General features: G+C 40.4%; 1 protein-coding gene across 2 annotated transcripts in view; it reads left to right on the top strand.

Annotated features, from left to right (window-relative positions):
- EGFL6 (EGF like domain multiple 6) overlaps positions 1-20,067 on the top strand; it is a 112,327-nt gene that overhangs the window by 52,026 nt on the left and 40,234 nt on the right. For both annotated transcript variants that reach the window (XM_073664694.1, XM_073664693.1), the window contains 3 exons: positions 753-887; positions 3,867-3,989; positions 16,033-16,374. In XM_073664694.1, the coding sequence (XP_073520795.1) occupies positions 753-887; positions 3,867-3,989; positions 16,033-16,374 (600 nt within the window). The remainder of the gene's footprint in view (positions 1-752; positions 888-3,866; positions 3,990-16,032; positions 16,375-20,067) is intronic.

Below are 20,067 nucleotides of genomic sequence, written 5' to 3'. Positions count from 1 at the left end.
ACAGGAACTGCGCAACCTCGACTAGCTGATCGCCCACTACAAGGATGGAATGGAATAACGCCAGGGGACACTAGGGAGCATACTTCAGTAAATAAAAGCTTGGCATTTATTGAATAAAGCATCATTTTTAATAAATGTAAATTACCAAACCATTTATTACCACCTTTTCTGCTTGGTTAAAAGTATTCTTTATAGTGACACAACCCCTTTCAGTGCCATGAGTATGCATTTATATACATGAATGGCCAATATCATGACAGTGTGATTTTTTTTTTTTTTTTTTTTTTAAATATAGGTAGTGATATGGAAAACTAATAAAAAAAAAAATAAAAAAAAAGCATTATTAAAATTTTAAAACAAAATACATTTAAAATAAAAGCCTGATTATACATTAGTTGATTTTCTGACGACACATTAAACTCTATCATCATTTCCTTATAACCAAACTGTAATTCACTGGATAGCAGAGATGGTGAATAGGGATAGTGTTGGGATTTCACAAAGAGATTTTACAGTGTATTCACTCACTCAGCTGAATTAAACTTTTTCTTTGGTTGAGACCAGAGTTATAGATCAAGTAATTGTTTTCAATAAATTAAGTAATTGCCAGATTTTAATTTTGCAGAAAGACTAGGTATATTTTAGCGGAACCTCTTCATGATACCATGGTTTAAGTCTTTGCACCCTTTGATGTTAGTAGCCAATATTAAATCACCCTTGAAAATTCTTACAGAATACTGATTTCTTTCTAGATATTGATGAATGTGCCACTGGGAAAGCACTTTGCCCTTTTAACCGAAGATGTGTGAATACATTTGGAAGCTATTACTGCAAATGCCAGCATGGCTTTGATTTAAAATACGTGAATAGCAGATACGACTGTGTAGGTAAGATGAGAGTTTTAACAGATTTCTGATTTAATTTGTAATGTTTTGTTTTTTGTTTTTTTTACTGTTTTTGGAGAACTTTTGAAGGCCATGAATAATAAATTAGCTTCTATTCGTGAGAATTAACTCCTTCAGGGATGCAATAGTGTTTTTTTTCTGTGCCAACATCACAGATGATATCTAACCAGTGATTTGTCTCTCAATGAATCCTATCACTGACTAATCATTTAAACACAGGAGCAGAACAATTTGTGATGAGCCATGTACTTGCTTGTATTTCAATCACATAACCAGGACAGATTTTGTCCACTATAATATACAAAGACCAAAGCACTTTTTAGTTGTAGAGAAGAGTCAGCATGTCATGTTCAAGGGTGAAACATTTTACAAGCTGGACACTAGTTCAGTTCTCTCAGACCTTGCTACAAGAGCACTAACATTTCGGTCCTCCAAGACCTTATTGCAAGATGGCCAATGTTTCAGTCTTTCCTGACCTTGTTACAGGATGGACAATGCTTCAGTCATCCCTTACCTTGTTACAGGATGTCCAATGTTTCAGTCCTCCCTGACATTGTTACAGAATGGCCAATGTTTCAGTCCTCCTTAACCTTGTTTCAGAATGGCCAATGTTTCAGTCCTCCCTTAATTTGTTACCGGATGACTAATGTTTAGCCCTCCCAAACCTTGTTACAAGTTCTATCTTCTGGCACTAAACAATGAAAGTTTCTTTTGCCTGTATGTAGCGATCATGAAAGTTATGGTAAATTGGCACAGGAAGAATATTAGTAAATATAATAACTTGTAATTTTATTAAAAAAAAATTACGTTATACCCCTTTAACAGAAGAAACTAATCAAAAATGTAATCTACAATTTTTCCCTTTTCAGCTTTCATTACACTAAGGTTTATCAATACTTGGGTAAAGGGAACAGAGAAGTAGTTGCATATAGCAACAAAGCAAATGCAAGCTCACATTTTTTAGAGGACCTTTACAAGAGAATCTGTCGCCTGGTTTTTGGTGCCCCATCTAAGAGCTGCATGAATTAATGAAAGAGACCTTGACTCGAAGGCTGGGTTACTTGCCGACCTTCTTGCTGTAGTTTTGATGAAACACCGTTTTATCTTCTGGTGCTTGGTATTTCTCTCAATGATGAGCTCTGTCTAACTTCACCCACACCATTGATCAACTGCTTTCTGTGTGCAAAATATTTGACAAAGTATCAATTCAGCTCATTACTCCTGTGCTAGACCTAGGTGTCCCAGAAAATTTCCAGGGTAGACAGTATGAGATCTGGGTGTGGTGCACAGAGTATGCAATGGTCTGGCTTCTAGATCAAATAGCTCTCAATGGTCCAAAGGGGATGTTGTCCAGCACCAAAATAAAAATATTTAAAACTTCGCATTTAATCATATAGAATTATAAAAAATTGTCAGAATGTGCACATATTAAAAATCCATAAGGCTTATTTATCTCCGGTAGGAAAACCCTTAATCAGAGTTGACAGCTTGGTGTACGGTGCTTCATTAAATAGTAAATGTTGTGGGTAAAATCGACAAAGCAAATGGATCCACCCATGTAAACATGTGTTCCATAATTGTACATATAAATAGGCATGGAAAATAGAAGAGGCAATAGTGAATTATAAACATGAAAGTTAATAAAAAATACAATGCATCTCACTAAATTAGAATATCAGCAAAAAGTTTATTTATTTCAGTTCTTTAATACAAAAAGTGAAACTCATATAGTATATAGAGTCATTACAAACAGAGTGATCTATTTCAAGTGTTTATTTCTGTTAATGTTGATGATTATGGCTTACAGCCAATGAAAACACAAAAGATGCACCTGGACATAAGATCTGTTCTGTAACTGACACCAATGGGTAAAGGAGTATTCAGTTTAAGAATCCAGAAAGCCTCTCCCGCTCTTAATGTACCCAGCCAGTCTCCTCGGTTTGTGTAATTTTTCAATCACAAAGACTCTCCGTAATGTACCATCCTCTGAATGTTTCCATGCACACTGTGCATAGGCAGAAAGCTTCCCATCAGTAGTGGAGTGGGGGTACAGACTGAGGTCATGAATATCAAAGACTACTTTATAGGATCTTATAATTGACAAGAAGAGCAGAACTGCAGCAGATAATATTGTGTCTTTAAAACTACAGCATGGAGACCAATAGGTAATCCACATTTGAACCAGGGCTTCTATCCTCACCCCATGATGCCCTCAGATGGGGTGGCATGAAGCAAGTGACAGATTCTCTTTTAAAAGAGCTTCTGAAAAATAAAATGTGACATTTGATTTGTAGCTAAGAGCAGCTACTCTTCTACTCCCTTTCAAAAGTTGTGATAAACCTCTGAATGTATGATGCTCCTGATATGTAGTCCTCGATATTCATGATCTCTGTCTATACCACTGCCCCACCACTGATAGGCAGGTTTCTGTCTATGCACAGTGCACACAGAAAACTGTCAATCAATGGGGCAGAGAAGATTAGACAGAGCTCATCTTTGAAAAGACTATCACTAGTCTTGATAAGTATTCCCCCGATCTTTTATCATGGATTTAAAGGGACTTACTGTGACTTTGATATTAATAGCCTGTATACGTGTTCTGCATGCCGTTCATTGTTTACCATCACAGTTTCAGACATTTTGTAGCACCTGGTACCCAGCCACCATGAAGTGTAGAGAACTGTGCCTGGTAAACAAAGAAGGAAGCGTAGAAGGTGCGTGGACCTCATTAGTGTGTCAGGGCTCCTCCAGTCAGCAGTAACAGCCACCAACCTAATATGAATGGCCTATCCTAAGGACACATTATCAGTATCAAAGTGTTGGAAAACTCCTTCAATTGGTCATATGTCACAACTCTGGAATCAAAGCTTTCTTCATAATAAATGTCTTATTACTGCTTATTAATGACTTTTCTTTATGAGTAGAATGAAATAAAGTACAGAACTGGCTTTTTATTGGCAGATCTAAATGAGTGCCTGGTGAGCACTCATAAGTGCAGCCCTCACAGCGATTGCCTCAACACTCTAGGATCCTATAAGTGTAGATGTAAGCAAGGATACAAGGGGAGTGGATATGTCTGTTCAGGTAAGGTCACAAGTTATTGATTATAGTAAATAATTTGCCTAGAAAATTGGTGCCAACACCATGAATTACACTTATACCGTGCTTAATAAACTTCTAAAATGATATGATCTAAATGTGATGTATTTACAGTATTTGCCACCAAAGTCTATAGAAAATCTTCCAAATTTACTGCCATGTATGAAAACCGCTTTATGTATGAGCACATGGCATTCTTTTCAGGCATAGTCCACCTGATAAAATTCTAAAAAAACATACAACAAAAATAATGAACAGAATAATGCACAGTAATGTTAAAACGTCTTTCTGTGTAAATGTTCTGTCTTGTATAACTTCTTTTAACTACTTCAATCTTTGAAAGCCGTGACACTGCTATGAGAAATGACCAGTCAATTTGTATGGAAGATTTTGCTTGAAAGGCACCACTACGATATATATGCAATTTAAAAAAATTCACACCGGCGGCAAAGCTACTGCAAAATATGGCTAAAGAGACCTTATAAAAGCCCCTTCAGAGAATACCACCAGTGTTTTCCTGAAGTGTCTTCTACTTCAAAATTGATCTGGCTGCACTGGTGTCTATAAGACATTGTGTGCACTGCTATTTTGAGGTTTAGCCACAGATTTTCAATGATGTTCAGATCACAGGACTGTGAGGGCCATTGTAAAACCTTCAGTTTATGCCTTTTGAGGTTGTCTATTGTGGATTTTGACGTGTATTTAGGATCATTATCCATTTGTAGAAACCGTACTCTTTTCAACTTCAGCTTGTTTACAGATGGTGTTATTTTTGCATCAAGAATTTGTTGAAATTTTATTGAATCCATTCTTCCCTCTACCCGTGAAATGTTCCCCATGCCATTGGCTGCAACACAACCCCAAAGCATGATTGATACACGCCCATGCTAAATGATTGGCGAGATGTTCTTTTCCTGAAATGATGTGCCCTTCTTAATCCACACATGCCTTTGGTCATAGTTGCCAAAGAGTTCTATTTTAACCTCATCGGTCCCCAGGACTTGTTTCCAAAATGCGTCAGGCTTGTTTTAGATGTTCTTTTGCATACTTCTGACGCTGAATTTTATGATGAGGATGCAGGAGAGGTTTTCTTCTGATGACTCTTCCATGAAAGCCATATTTGTACAGGTGTCTCTGAACAGTAGAACAATGTACCACAACTCCAGAGTCTGTTAAATGTTTCTGAAGATCTTTTGCAGTCAACGGGGGTTCTGATTTGCCTCTCTACCAATCCTACGAGCAGCTATCACTGAAATTTTGCTTGGCCTTCCAGACCTTATCTTGACCTTCACTGTTCCTGTTAATTGCTATTTCAAAATTACATTTTGAACTGAGAAAAGGGCAACTTGAAAATGCTTTGCTATCTTCTTATTGCCTTCTCCTGCTTTGTGGGCCACCACCATTTTAGAGTGCTAGGCAACTGCTTAGAAGAACCCATGGCTGCTGTTTTTTGGCACAATGTTAGAGCAGGCTAGGTGTCTCAGCACTGTTGCAGGATATCCCGGGGCAAAGGGGCTCCTTCCTTATCCCTCAAGCTAGGGGGTGCCCTAGTCTATCCCTGTCCCCCGGATTACTTCTGATGATGAAGACGCCGGGGTCACATGCCTTGCTATGCTCCTATATCAACCCTTATCTGTCCCCTCCCCCACCCTGGCAGGTGGGAAGCTAAAGTGTATAGGAATACACTAACCAGACAAACAAGGGAAGACTGACAGGGATAAATGAAAATATCAATCATACAAAATGCACTTACAAAACAACAGAGTGGGACACTGGGGAGTTAAAGGAAGGAGAAACCAATTAGGAGAGGATGAGGATGTGCACACAAAAACTGCAGGCAACAGTCTTCTGAATAAATCTTCAAACGCCACCTCCAACCACGCACTACACCTCCATCTCCAGAACCAGGCAGTATGAACTAACACTGGCAATCCCTAAGTGCCAAAGGCGAGCATATGTAGCAGAGGGGAGAGGCCAACACTGAACAGCTGAGACCATCTAAGCAGGAAAGCTCCAGAGGCTTTAAACAGAACAGATTAGCCCTCACACTGCTAGCAAGGAAAAAAACTGCACTGTTTAATATGATGGTGAAGTGCTTCTTCTGGCCCCTCTGTTGCGGTATAACTGTGACACTGCATTTTTATAAAGCTGAGAAATTTGCATTACCTGGCCTTTCTTAACGATGATGGTGAACAAGCCATAACTCTTAACAGGCTAATTAAGGTCTGAAACCTTGGTCAAAGTTACCTGAGCACACAAATCTCCAAGGGTGCCCAAACTTTTGCATCAGCTCATTTCCCTATTTGTAATTTTTAAAATGAAAAAAATTACAACATATTTTTTTGCCTAAAATACAAAGGAAATGTTTCATCTTTAACTTTGTCTTTTAGAGATCCTTTCATCTTAAACTTTCTTAACTGTTCACAATAAGGCTATGTGCCCACGATGCAGAAATGCTCCGATTTTTCCTGAGCGTTTCTGCATATCCCTGGCAGAAAAAACGCATGTGGATTGTACATGCGGATTGTACATGCGTTTTTCCTGCCAGGGACATGCGGATGTGAAGCGTTCTTCACATGCATTTCCGCATGTGGGTTGACAAGCGCTTTCCAGGTGATTTTAGCATCACTTGGAAAGTGCTTGACAACTTGGTCACACTATATAAATCCATGCAACCGGCATGGATATATATAGTGTGACCGAAAGAAAGGTAAAAAATAAATATTATACTTACCTTCTGATGGCCTCCGGTGTCCTTGTCTCGGCTTGCCGGCAGCTCGCAGTAGATTAAAGGACGTCAGCGGTCACGTGACCCGTCACATGACTAAATGACGTCACCGCAGTTCCTTTTAGTCCACCGCGAGCTGCCGGCAAGCCGAGACAAGCACACCGGGGGCCATCAGAAGGTAAGTATAATATTTATTTTTTATTTTATTCTTTTTTTTACAGGTACTATGGTACCCGGGTCCGGAGGAGTGTCTCCTCTTCTCCAAACCCGGGCACCATCCGCACATTGAACCGCATGATTATCCGCATGTACAGATCCAGTGATGCGGATGACATGCGTTCCAATGCTAGTCAATGGCGGCGAAAATGCCGCGCTTCCGCAAAATAATTGGTAGTGCTGAGGATTTTTCCGTAATGATAATCCGCAGCGGAAATTTCCGCAGCATGTGCACAGCTTATGTGGATTATCATTGGGGAACATGGCAGGCCTTCTACCAAGAGTTTTTTAAGCGTTTCTGCAGCGGAATTGCCACTGTGGAAACGCTTAAAAAATGCATAGTGGGCACACAGCCTAATAGTAATTTTGACCTTTACATGCCACTGTATCCTTAGGTCTTTTTGTTGAGTTTTTGGAGAAGAAACTTCAACTTTTTGAGTTTTTGGGGAGGATTTTCAGAGTTTCTGCTCAGTTTCTGCTACAAAAATACTTCAAAAAGCTTAGGGTGCGCATACCCTTCGGGCATGTGCACACAATGTCTTTCAGATGCCGGCTTACTCGCATCGTTTTTGAAGCAGAAGACACTTCAGGAAAATGCCAGCAGTGTTTTGCTGAAGCATCTTTTGTGACATCTTCCTGGACATCTTTTGTGGTGGCTCTGCCGCCGGCATATTTTTTTTTTTTTACGTTCTATATATACACAATAGTGGCGACTTCCAGGTGGAATGGTCATATCACATCTTTTAGTTGCTTCACGGGTTTGAAAGCCTGACGAGGTTATAAAAAGTGACAAAAGACGTTTTGACATTGCTGTACATATGTTCATCTTTTTTAATTTTTTATAGTACTCTTTCTGGCGGGTTACTGATGGACTCTGCCTGAGAACGACATTGTGTGCACAGAGTTGATTCACTTGCACTTAAAAAATGGACATGAGTGTATTAAGCATGAATTTATGGTGAACATTCCCAAGCATTCACCCATATCTATCCCCATTTTTTATCTTTCCCTAAAATATTTTTCTACTACAAATTTAAACAGCCTTATGAGAAATCTGATGTGAGCACTGTATTATGTATTATATAATGGTATGATGACTGAAAGCAGAAGAAACGACTAATGGCCCCTATGAAGACTATGTCATAACTCCACTTTAGAGTAGATAATTGTTTAGGAAATGGTGAAGAAAAATGTAACATTTTCTTTCTTTTTTCTTGACAATTAAAAGCTTTAAAAGCCTTGACAATCCCTCAGTAGATTTTGAGAATCATTTTTTTTATGTGACAAAGGCTTATAAATCTGAGCACTTATGTAAAAGCGTTTTCATGAGTGACGATTCTTTTAGGAATTAAACATGGGCTGAAAGCTTATTAAGTGGAGAAAGTTAATACAATAGCATATGTATTTTTATAAATCTTCTAACATTTTATGGAGAGATTTTCCTAGAATGAGGGAGCGGCTGTGCTTTAGATGTGAATCATAAAAAGTATATTCGTTATAGGAAAACTGTGAAAAATTGAGACATTAGGGACATTTACGCTCTGTTCATATTTGTATTAGAGGCTGTTAGGAGCCTCCCTCATAGATCCTGTCAGTAGGGCCAGACAAAAAAGAAACACGCAGAACTATTTTGCCCATTAAAATGATGGACACCATGAACCCAATGGATCAGATTACAGATGTTGGGGTCCGTAAGGTACCAATGATGTCCTCCATGTGATGGACCTAGAACTGCCATTACCTTTGTTGTTCTGATACTAGAAAATTTAGTAGCCTGTAGCTAAGCTACATAAACATGTACAAGCACCATATGCATAAGGTTAGAAGAGCACAAATGCAGGACTTAATCTATTGTGATTTTTGGCACTGACTACCATATATGCATGGAAGGTTCCCATACAAATTGTATTTATATCCTCATTACAAATGATTTTTTTCTATATTACACTCAAATACATCAAATTCTTGGAAGAGACCATGCACATTACATCCAGAATTGCAATCTGCAATGACCTAGTGTAGCTCCCACGTTAATATGGGCAACTAGTGTTATCTAAGCTAACTGAGAAATGCTTGAACTTTACATAGTCCCTCTTTGTGTATGAATCCTGTTGTCTAGAAGCGGAAATGATATATTGCAATATTCAGCCAATTCAAGTGGAATAAGAGTATCATCCAAGGTGACAATGTTCCGATGAAGTTCATTTCTTGGAGCTTACGTTGTCTGAGAGCTACATTTGAACTTGTATAAAACATTATGAGGTTTCTTTAACCACATTGTATTAGACTCCACCTAGATATGCAATAATAAAACGTGCATTGGTCACTACCTATTACTGGCTGCAGTGGTGTCCCATGATCAACCGGACTGAACAGAAAATACTGAGACCAGCAAGGGACTCTGCAGCAATCTGGGTGCTTTTTTTTATTTCCAAATCCGGGCTGGATAATTCCTTTAATGGTTTAGGGACTTTGTGTAGATGATCCTATTTGTTCACTTTAAAGAGGACCTGTCACCAGGTCAAAAGTAAGTATTTGGGGTCTGTTTGTTTTTTCACAATCCGTTTTAGAGATTGGACCTGTTCATTTAGTGCCAATTTCTATGGCATTTACCAGGAATCTCTCGGGGTATGTCTTTAGGCTGCTCTGCATTACTAACCTGTGAACAGCATATTCTTGGCAGACACCATAAAAGTAGCAATAAATAAAATGGCGCATATCTCTGGAACTGTATAGTGGATTAAAAAGAATTAAATAAGAGCAGAAACTGGCCACTTTTGACCCGGTGACAGGTCCTTTTTAAGGTGGTTTTTATGATCTCTTAACAAGCTAACACAACAGAGGATCAGAAAAAACAACTACAATTCCAGTCACGTTTTCCTTCAAATAAATGCACCAATCAGTGCCAGACATATTATAGCTGCCAGTGCCAATCTCCATCCAAGTCCATATAGAAACACTTCTGGTCCCTGATGGCCAGTGGACAACTATCCCAAAAGTTCCTACAGAATACAGAAGACCAGATAGCGAGCATCTATTCCCTGATGACCCTGCAGTTTAATGTCTATTCTGATCACTATTGCTATTGTGATGATGCAACAGATGTTGTCTCCAAATTCCATATTTTTACATAGAATCAAAACTGTCTAAAACTATTGAAGACTGAAAGCACGCCAGCTCGTACCCAAGTCAGGTGCGGACTTGACATTGGCATCATGGATAAGCAGGAAACAGAAATATGTCCAGCACACAGGTAAAATAAAATCTTTACTCTTTATTCTTCATGGTAAAAAATTCTAGCAAGGCATAGATAAAAGTTCCTCTGGCGCGTTTCAAACGCTGTCAGTGTTCTTAATCGTTGTAGGTAATTTTTTACCATGAAGAATAAAGTGTAAAGATTTTATCAAACCTGAGTGCTGGATCTACTTCCATTTCCTGTGTAAAACCATTGGTCTAATATATATCTTTGTTTTCTTATTATCACACTTTAAAATGTGCTGTTCTCCAAGTTAGCAGAGAAGTTTAGTGCACTCACATTTGTGTCCAAGGGCACAAATTTAATAGGGGTTTTCCCGTTACCACAAATGGCCCCAAGAAAATGCCTTTTTAAAAATAAAATTAGTTTGTACATCACCTCATTTAAAGATATTGCAGTGCTTGTGAGATGGCTCAATACCTTTAACCCATGTCCAGGCTTCAGAAAGTGCCTACAAGCCATCCTCCTGCTCTTGATTTTTCTGTATTTTCATGACTATGAAAATTGTACATTCACACTGAAAGCATCAAAACTATGAATTAACACATATGGAATTATATACTTAACAAAAAAGTGTGAAACAACTGAAAATATGTTTTATATTCTACATTCTTCAAAGTAGCCACCTTTTGCTTTGATGACTGCTTTGCACACTCTTGGCATTCTCTTGATGAGCTTTAAGAGGTAGTCATCGGAAATGGTCTTCCAATCTTGAAGGAGTTCCCAGAGATGCTTAGCACTTGTTGACCGTTTTGCCTTCACTTTGCTGTCCAGCTCACCCCAAACCATCTCGATTGGGTTCAGGTCTGGTGACTGTGGAGGCCAGGTCATCTGGCGCAGCACCCCATCACTCTCCTTCTTGGTCAAATAGCCCTTACATAGCCTGGAGGTGTGTTTGGGGTCATTGTCCTGTTGAAAAATAAATGATGGTCCAACTAAACGCAAACCGGATGGAATAGCATGCCTCTGCAAGATGCTGTGGTAGCCATGCTGGTTCAGTATGCCTTCAACTTTGAATAAATCTCCAACAGTGTCACAAGCAAAGCACCCCCACACCATCACACCTCCTCCTCCATGCTTCACGGTGGGAACCAGTCATGTAGAGTCCATCCGTTCACCTTTTGTGCGTCGCACAAAGATACGGTGATTGGAACCAAAGATCTCAAATTTGGACTCATCAGACCAAAGCACAGATTTCCACTGGTCTGATATCCATTCCTTGTGTTCTTTAGCCCAAACAAGTCTCTTCTGCTTGTTGCCTGTCCTTAGCAGTGGTCTCCTAGCAGCTATTTTACCATAAAGGCCTGCTCCACAAGGTCTCCTCTTAACAGTTGTTGAAGAGATGTGTCCGCTGCTAGAACTCTGTGTGGCATTAACCTGGTCTCTAATCTGAGCTGCTGTTAACCTGCGATTTCTGAGGCTGGTGACTCGGATAAACTTATCCTCAGAAGCAGAGATGACTCTTGGTCTTCCTTTCCTGGGGCGGTCCTCATGTGAGTCAGTTTCTTTGTAGCGCTTAATGATTTTTGCAACTGCACTTGGGGACACTTTCAAAGTTGTCCCAATTTTTCGGACTGACTGACTTTCATTTCTTAAAGTAATGATGGCCACTCCTTTTTCTTTACTTAGCTGCTTTTTTCTTGCCATAATACAAATTCTAACAGTCTATTCAGTAGGACTATCAGCTGTGTATCCACCAGACTTCTGCACAACACAACTGATGGTCCCAACCCCATTTATAAGGCAATAAATCCCACTTACTAAACCGGACAGGGCACACCTGTGAAGTGAAAACCATTTCCGGTGACTACCTCTTGAAGCTCATCAAGAGAATGCCAAGAGTGTGCAAAGCAGTCATCAAAGCAAAAGGTGGCTACTTTGAAGAAAGTAGAATATAAGACATATTTTCAGTTGTTTCACACTTTTTTGTTAAGTGTATAATTCCACATGTGTTAATTCATAGTTTTGGTGCCTTCAGTGTGAATGTACAATTTTCATAGTCAAGAAAATACAGAAAAATCTTTAAATGAGTAGATGTGTCCAAACTTTTGGTCTGTACTGTGTATATATATATATATATATATATATATATATATATATATATATATATATATATATATATATATATATATATATATATATATATATATATATATATATATATATATATATGGATTCCATTAACCTAAAGTAATTAATGAGTCATGTGCAGATATTAACACAGCATGGAGGAAAGGTGTAGCCCAGACTCTACACAGTCAAAGAGCAGGACAGCATCCTGACTTTACAAGCATTTTCCTAAACACTAAACAAGGGCTAAAAGAAGTAAGATAGTGTAATGTAAAAACACTTTTAACCCCTCAAGAGTGTACAATTATCGTTTTTATGCTTTTGTTCATGTATTCTTTCCTCTCCTGCCAAGAGACATATCTTTTTTTAATATTACTTTACTACTTTTATTTAATAATAATAATACTTTAGTACCCCTAGGAGACTTGGACCTATGATTATTTGATTGTTTGTTCTAAATTATTGCTGACATAGAGAAATTACTGATCTCATAGGAGCATCAAGATGGGGGAGAGTGTATGGGAAGCCATGGCACCAATAGGCCCACAGCTGCCATGGCTTCCCATACACTCTGTGATCCCATCATGGTTGTGGGGGGTTGGCTGATGGATGTCATGATGACTACATCACACAATCAACCCATTCTTTCAGAGATTGACAGCAGCATTTAAATGGTAAAGCAGTAGCCAACGAAGCTCGCTTATGTCACTGCTGTTAGCAGCAGAACCAGGCTGTATAACACAGCTGTTTCCAGCCAGGTATGGTGCAGCATGTATGGGGAGCCAGTTCCATTTGCCCATACACCCGCATCAAACTTAGGACGCATTATTACTTCCAACCTCGGCAAGGGGTTAGTGTGGTTAATATTATATTTAGACCTGGACATCAGTGTAATTGACATTTTTACCACATGAAGATTTTTATTTCCCAGTTTGGATTTATACGCTACTATTTATGAAAAACATGAATATATTCAACAGCAACAGTATATACTGTAATAGAAATCTTTCATTCCATTCCCAGGGTTTAACATATGGCCTTCAGTCTCATCACTAAAATATTTTTCAAGAGAGGAGGTTGCTATTATTCTGCTCTATGATTTTACGCTTCGCTTCACTGGTCTATTATGTATTTAGCTCCAGTATTTATTTGCTTAGTAGATTTATTACATGCTTAATCACGTATGGAGAATTATGCATTGCACACATTGTTTTTATCAGAAAAATCAAAATAAATGAGAACATATGTTTAAATTTACTATTATGGCCAGCAATTTGGCAGTGATTAGACATTCTTACACTCAAAGTTAATGTGTGGTATGTTTAATTTAACTTACATATAAACATACAGGAGCCCTGTGAATAATGTATTTCCTACAACTTCCTTTACCAAAATAAAAGTGATCAAAGACTTTGTTCTTACTGAAGCATGTATAGTGATCCTTTATTTAATCCCATGATGACCAGGATATAAAATCCAGAGTACTTGGAAGAATATATGTAGATGAATTAACTGCATATATCATAAAACTCCATGTTCCGTAGTGTGTGCTTATAGAAACATCGCTCAGGGACTCGGCCATCAACATCTGCCAACCCAGCTAGTTCACTAATTGGCTGCAGCAGTGGTGTGAGCTGTCGACGTGACATCACTGCTGCTGTTAAAACCCGGAAACTGAAGCAGGACCCGGGAAAAATTAGTATTATTTTATTTTTTATTTTACATTACGTTTGGAGTCCACTAAAATGAAGAGCCCTTGGGGAGGTTTCATTTTTTTGACTCTCTTCTGCCTATAGATTTATCCTACCTAAAATTAATACAATCAGCACTACTCCCCTTTCCCTTGCTTCCGTGCTGCTACTGCATCGCTGATTAGTTAATTGTTTACAGGTTGTAGCGGTGATCTCACAGTTACATATCACCACTGCAGCCAATCACTGGGCTCAGCAGTTTGTGACGTTTACATCGGCAGAAGCGCTTAAGCCAATGATTTTCTGCTGAGTTGATGTCCGCTGTAGTCATCAAACCAATTATTTGGCAGAGAGCCCATGCTGGAGCAAGAAGAGTTAGGTAACTCTCAATTCATTATCTTTAGCTGGCGTAAGTCTGTGGGCAGAAGAAAGTTAAAATGGGAAAACTCCTTTATCACAATATTAGCCAAATACTTTCCCACTAAATTTACCAACCGGCATTAAGAGGTTTTTCCACTTCTGGAAAAGTGCACCTGTGCCGCCCGGGCCAGGCCGCTGCGGTCACGGTACTGGTGCACGGTGGTCCGAGTGCTGTTATGGTCCGACCGGGGGCATGCGCCAGTCTTTATCAATCGTGGGGGTAAATAATAAAATAATAAAAAGGGTTTGTGACACCAGTTGGGATGTTCGGCTTGGTATGGCCGGACACTGATGAAGATCCCTGGGAGTTAGGTGGTGATGAGCAGTGCCAGATGATTAACCTTTCCCAACCAGGGCTGGCTCCCAGGGGAGTTGGAGCAGGAATGGCGCAGCAGAGAATAATCCGCTTGAGACAGGGGAATAACCAGTTTGTACCTTTTTACTGAAGTTCTGCAACAGTTCCGGAAGCTTCTATACAGTTCACATACAGGGTTTTGGTCAGACCTGCATGGTGGGGGTTCAGATTCTCTTCTGTGAGGTTGTGTAGCCTGCTGCTAATTATACCTCTGGTAGACTATTTCTTGGATCCCCAGTTACTGGATCAGTGATCCCTTCCAGTGAGCAGGCAGCTTGAATCCTGTGGAAAACACCTACTTTCTCCTGTAGTAGAGTTCCTGATTCTATGCATCGCTGAGCCCCTAGAAAAAAGCACTCTTCTGCCAGTCATAAAGACTGAACAGGCTTTCAGTTTAGCACGGACCCTGGAAGTTTCTGTGCTCTCGGGACTGAAACCTGGCCTTGTGCAACTTGCCCTTGCAGAGGGAGCATGCTTCTCTCCCTTGCACCAGGACCCTCCATGATTCTACATCTTTCCTCACCAAAACTACAACTTCTCAAGCACCTCCTCCCCTCTCTGAGGGATTGTGCACAACTTCCAGGTTTGGACAAAAGTGCACAATCCTCCAGTAAGGGATCGGGTAACAAAGTGTGGATGTAATGAAAACCGCAGAGAACTTACCCTCACCATAACTGGCAATACATATGAATTATATTACCCATGCAGGCATTTTCTGGCGCTACAGTCATGGGTGCCACACACCCCAAAAATTGCCTTTCTTGTAAAATAACAAAATCAGACAGTACAGGGGTGTTTTGAAAATATTTTGATAGCTTTGTCAGTCATTTTTTCATGCTTCATAATGTTTATTAATTGGTAAAATTAAAATTTTTTCCTAAATTAATTTTTTTTTTTTCTGCATTTTACCTGAGGAGCAATTATAGGTTATTTAGTATAAAATGTGAACCACAAAACCAAAGCTAAAGCACAACACCTTCTTTATTACAAAATCCGACAACTTAATAAATGGCAGGTAACAAAACACTTCTGCAAAACTTATGCAAAAAAAAAAATAAGACCGGATAAAAATAAGTCACTATTAATACACGTGGGTCTTTAAATGTATGTTTGTTTTTGTGATTGATGTGCAGCAAAAAATTTACTAGAACGAGACTAGCCTTATTGTTAAACTATGGGCAGAATTCTGCATTGAAGCCATAAGTAAGAGAATGATATATTCATTATGTTTAATAAATCCTCATATCTGCCAATTCATAATTATATTAATGGAATGAATTGTTTGCCTTCAGTTTTTCCAGACAAGCCTGTGAAGGAAAACCCCAAAACCGTTGGAAGTGCAAAAGACACAATCAAGAAACTCTTGGCTTATAAGAACAGTCTAAAGAGGAATGAAGATAAAAAGAACTTAATACCTGAACCCGTTATACCGCCATCACCTAAAACACGCCTGCAGCCATTTGACTACGTGGATGGCATCTACATTGGTGGAACTTATAATGAGGAAGTTGAAGAAAAATTTGAAGAAGGTGACCAGACTGAAGATGAAGAGGAGGAAGGAGAGGAAGAGGATCAGGATGAGGACTATGACAATGGAATTGGACAAGAGAAGATGTTGAGGGGCGATGTATTTGGTATGTTTTAGTATGGATGTTTTATAATCTACAACTAGGGGCATAGTTATCAATACTGTCTAAATGGGCATTTACAGTGCAAGAAAATTGTGTAAATAGGCTACCGATCACCGGGTGAAATGAGGTGGTGCATCATCCTTTGTAAACAGGAAGTCACCAGTACTCACTGAATGGGAAATCATTGGGGAATTCAGAGATGGAGAAGGACTTGGGCATCTTGATTGATAGCAAACTAAATTGGAGTGCCCAAAGTCAGGCCGCTGCTGTAAGGGCAAACAGGGTAATGGGATGTATCAGAAGAGGTATAGCTGCAAAGGATGAGAACATTGTTCTTCCACTGTACAAAGCACTGGTCAGACCACACTAGGAATACTGTGCTCAGTTATGGGCCCCAATATATAGAAAGGATATAAATGAGCTTGAAAAGGTACCCAGGGAGGTTGGCAAAACTAGGACTATTCAGTCTGGAAAAGAGAAGGTTGAGGGGGGACATACTAAATGTGTACAAATATGTTAGGGGACAGTATAGAGATCTTGCCCGGGATTTGTTCAAAAGGAGGGATATTACAGTAACAAGAGGGCATTCACTAAGACTGGAAGAGAAAAGGTTTCAGCACCAGCATAGGAAGGGGTTCTTTACGGTAAGAGCAGTGAGAATATGGAATTCACTGAGTGAGGAGACGGTAATGTCGGATTCACTACACCAGTTCAAGCGGGGACTGGATGCATTTCTAGATACCAGGCAGATTTCAGCGTATACTTAAAAATAAAATAAAATAGTAGGTTGATACAGGGATTTATTCTGGCTGCTGGTTTCAGAGTCGGGAGGGAATTTTTCCTTAGGTGAAGATTGGCTAAATCATTTGAGGTTTTTGCCTCAAGGTTTTTGCCCTCCTCTGGATCAACTTTAGCAATTACAGAACTAATAGGTCGAACTTGATGGACGCAAGTCTTTATTCGGCTTTAAAAACTATATTACTATGTTACTACCGAGAACAATGGCTGACTATGCGCTCTAATATAGATCGCTCAGTGAGCACCATTTGCTTTGGTTTGCCTGTGTAAACAGACAATCAAAAGACCACCTAACAGCCAGTCAGACCATGTAAAAAGACATTAATTTTTAGATACTTAGGTAGGATTTAAAGTATATTATCTATAGCCAAAAACGATTGTCAATTGGCTACATATTTATGTATTGATGGTTGTTTTAATAGCAAGGAATTTTCAAGGGGAAAATCATAGAGAAGGGTGTGTTGCTCGCATAACCATAAACCATAACCATAAAATAAAAAGGTCCATATTTCTGGAACCTTATAGTAGATTTTTTTTTAAAAAAAATCATATTACTCAGGGGAGCAGAGGGAATAAAATACGAGTTAAAACTGGCTACCTTTCCACATTTGACCACATTTAACCCCTCAATGACCTTGCAATTTTTGCGTTTTTGCGTTTTCATTTTTTGTTCCCCTTCTTCCCAGAGCCATAACTTTTTCTTATTTTTCAGTCAATATGGCCGTGTGAGGGCTTATTTTTTTGCGGGACAAGTTGTACTTTTGAATGACATCACTGGTTTTACCATATTGTATACTGGAAAACGGGGAAAAAATTCCAAGTGCGGTGAAATTGCAAAAAAAATGCAATTCCACAGTTGTGTTTTTTTTTTCCCACATTCACTGAATGATAAAACTGACCTGCCATTATTATTCTCCAGGTCATTACGGGTTCGTAGACACCAAACATGTATAGGTTATTTTTTATTTAAGTGGTGAAAAAAAAATCCAAAGTTTGCTCTAAAAAAAAAAAAAAAAAAAAAAAGGCGCCATTTTCTGAGACTCGTAGCGTCTCCATTTTTCGAGATCTGGGGCAGGGTGAGAGCTTACTTTTTGCGTGCCGAACTGACATTGTTATTGATACCATTTTGGGGTAGATCTGATGTTTTGATCGCCCCTTATTGCATTTTATTGCAATGTTGCGACGACCAAAAAGACGTAATTCTGGCGTTTAGAATTTGTTTCTCGTTACGCCATTTACCGATCGGATTAATTCTTTTTTTATATTGATAGATCAGGTGATTCTGAGCGCGGCGATACCAAATATGTATATGTGTGGTTTTATTTTTATTATTTTATTTTGAATGGGGTGAAAGGGGGTTGATTTAAACTTTTGTATATTTTTTTTTAATATTTTTAAAAACATTTTTTTTACACTTTTTGCTTGCTTCTATAGTCTCCATAGGAAACTAGAAGCAGCAGTTGCCTGATCGGCTCTGCTACATAGAGGTGATGAGCAGATCGCCTGTATGCAGCAGAAATGCTCACTTGCTATGAGCGCCGACCACTAGGCGGCGCTCATAGCAATCAGAACATGACAACCACAGGGGTCTGCTGCAGAACCCGGGTTGTCATGCCAACCCATTGGTGACCCGCGATCATGTGACGGGGTCACCGATGGGGGGGCTAATGCCGCGCTTCCGGTGCAGCGATGTTAAATGCCGCTGTCAGAGACTGACAGCGGTATTTAACTCGTTAACAGTCGCAGGTGGATCGCGATTCCACCCCTGGCTGTTGCAGGCACATGTCGGCTGTATGAATCAGCTGTATAAACATGTGCCCAGTTCACTGCAGGCTCAGCGCCGGCGCCCGCGCTTAACCTGGAGTGATGACCTGGGGCGTACTAGTATGCCCCAGGCCAGAAAAGGGTAAAAAACCAAAAATATAGTGGAAGACATGTAAGAGAGGTTTTTGTTGGTGCACATTACACCATCATTCTGGCACATTTAACTTGATAAATCTCCCCCAGTATCTGTCTTCTGATCAGGGCCGGCGTCAGCACCCGGCGTACCCGGGCAAGTGCCGGGGCCCTGGAAAATCAGAGGGGCCCAGCCGCCCACTCACTGTCGGGGCCCGGGCCCACACACCCACCCGCCCACTCACTGTCGGGGCCGGGCCCACACACCCACCCGCCCACTCACTGTCGGGGCCGGGCCCACACACCCACCCGCCCACTCACTGTCGGGGCCGGGCCCACACACCCACCCGCCCACTCACTGTCGGGGCCCTGGCCGCTTCCTCGGCACCTGTTCAGGGACGCAGGCGCTGCTTGATTGCCGGCACTTCCCCCAGACATGGCCGCGCGCTGTCCGGCTGTGTCTGCTAGTAATGACACGGCAGGGTCGACGGCACTGCACCTTTAATTGTGCTTGTGTGTCGCTCCTGCCGCGTCATTACTAGCAGACACAGCCGCACAGCGCGCGGCCATGTCTGGGGGAGTGCCGGCAATCAAACACCGTCGGAGCGGAGGTCCTGCACAGATGGGCGGGAGGGGCCCGGACCCGACCGCAAGTGGGCCCCTCTGATGTTCCAGGGCCATGAAGTCTGTGACACGCCGGGGGCCCTGCACTGCCCCATACCCGAGGAGCTGCTGGACAGGACACTGGACCGGGGACAGGTGAGTGAGGCTTCCCCAATCCCCATATTAAAAATATTAGTAATGGGTCTGTGTGAGTGCATGTATGTGAATGTCAGTGTATATGACTGTGTATATATATTTGTCTGTTTTATCTATGTGTATGTCTGTATGTGTACATATGTCTGCGTACCGTGTGTGCGCGCGCATATGTCTGCGTACCGTGTGTGCGCGCGCATATGTCTGCGTACCGTGTGTGCGCACGCATATGTCTGCGTACCGTGT

This window comes from Phyllobates terribilis, unplaced genomic scaffold (genome assembly GCF_046119375.1).
Source record: "Phyllobates terribilis strain yellow unplaced genomic scaffold, ASM4611937v1 Scaffold_2__4_contigs__length_985480577, whole genome shotgun sequence".
Classification (NCBI taxonomy): domain Eukaryota; kingdom Metazoa; phylum Chordata; class Amphibia; order Anura; family Dendrobatidae; genus Phyllobates; species Phyllobates terribilis.
Note: the sequence above shows the minus strand (reverse complement) of the source record. Positions and strands in the feature narration are given on the sequence as shown.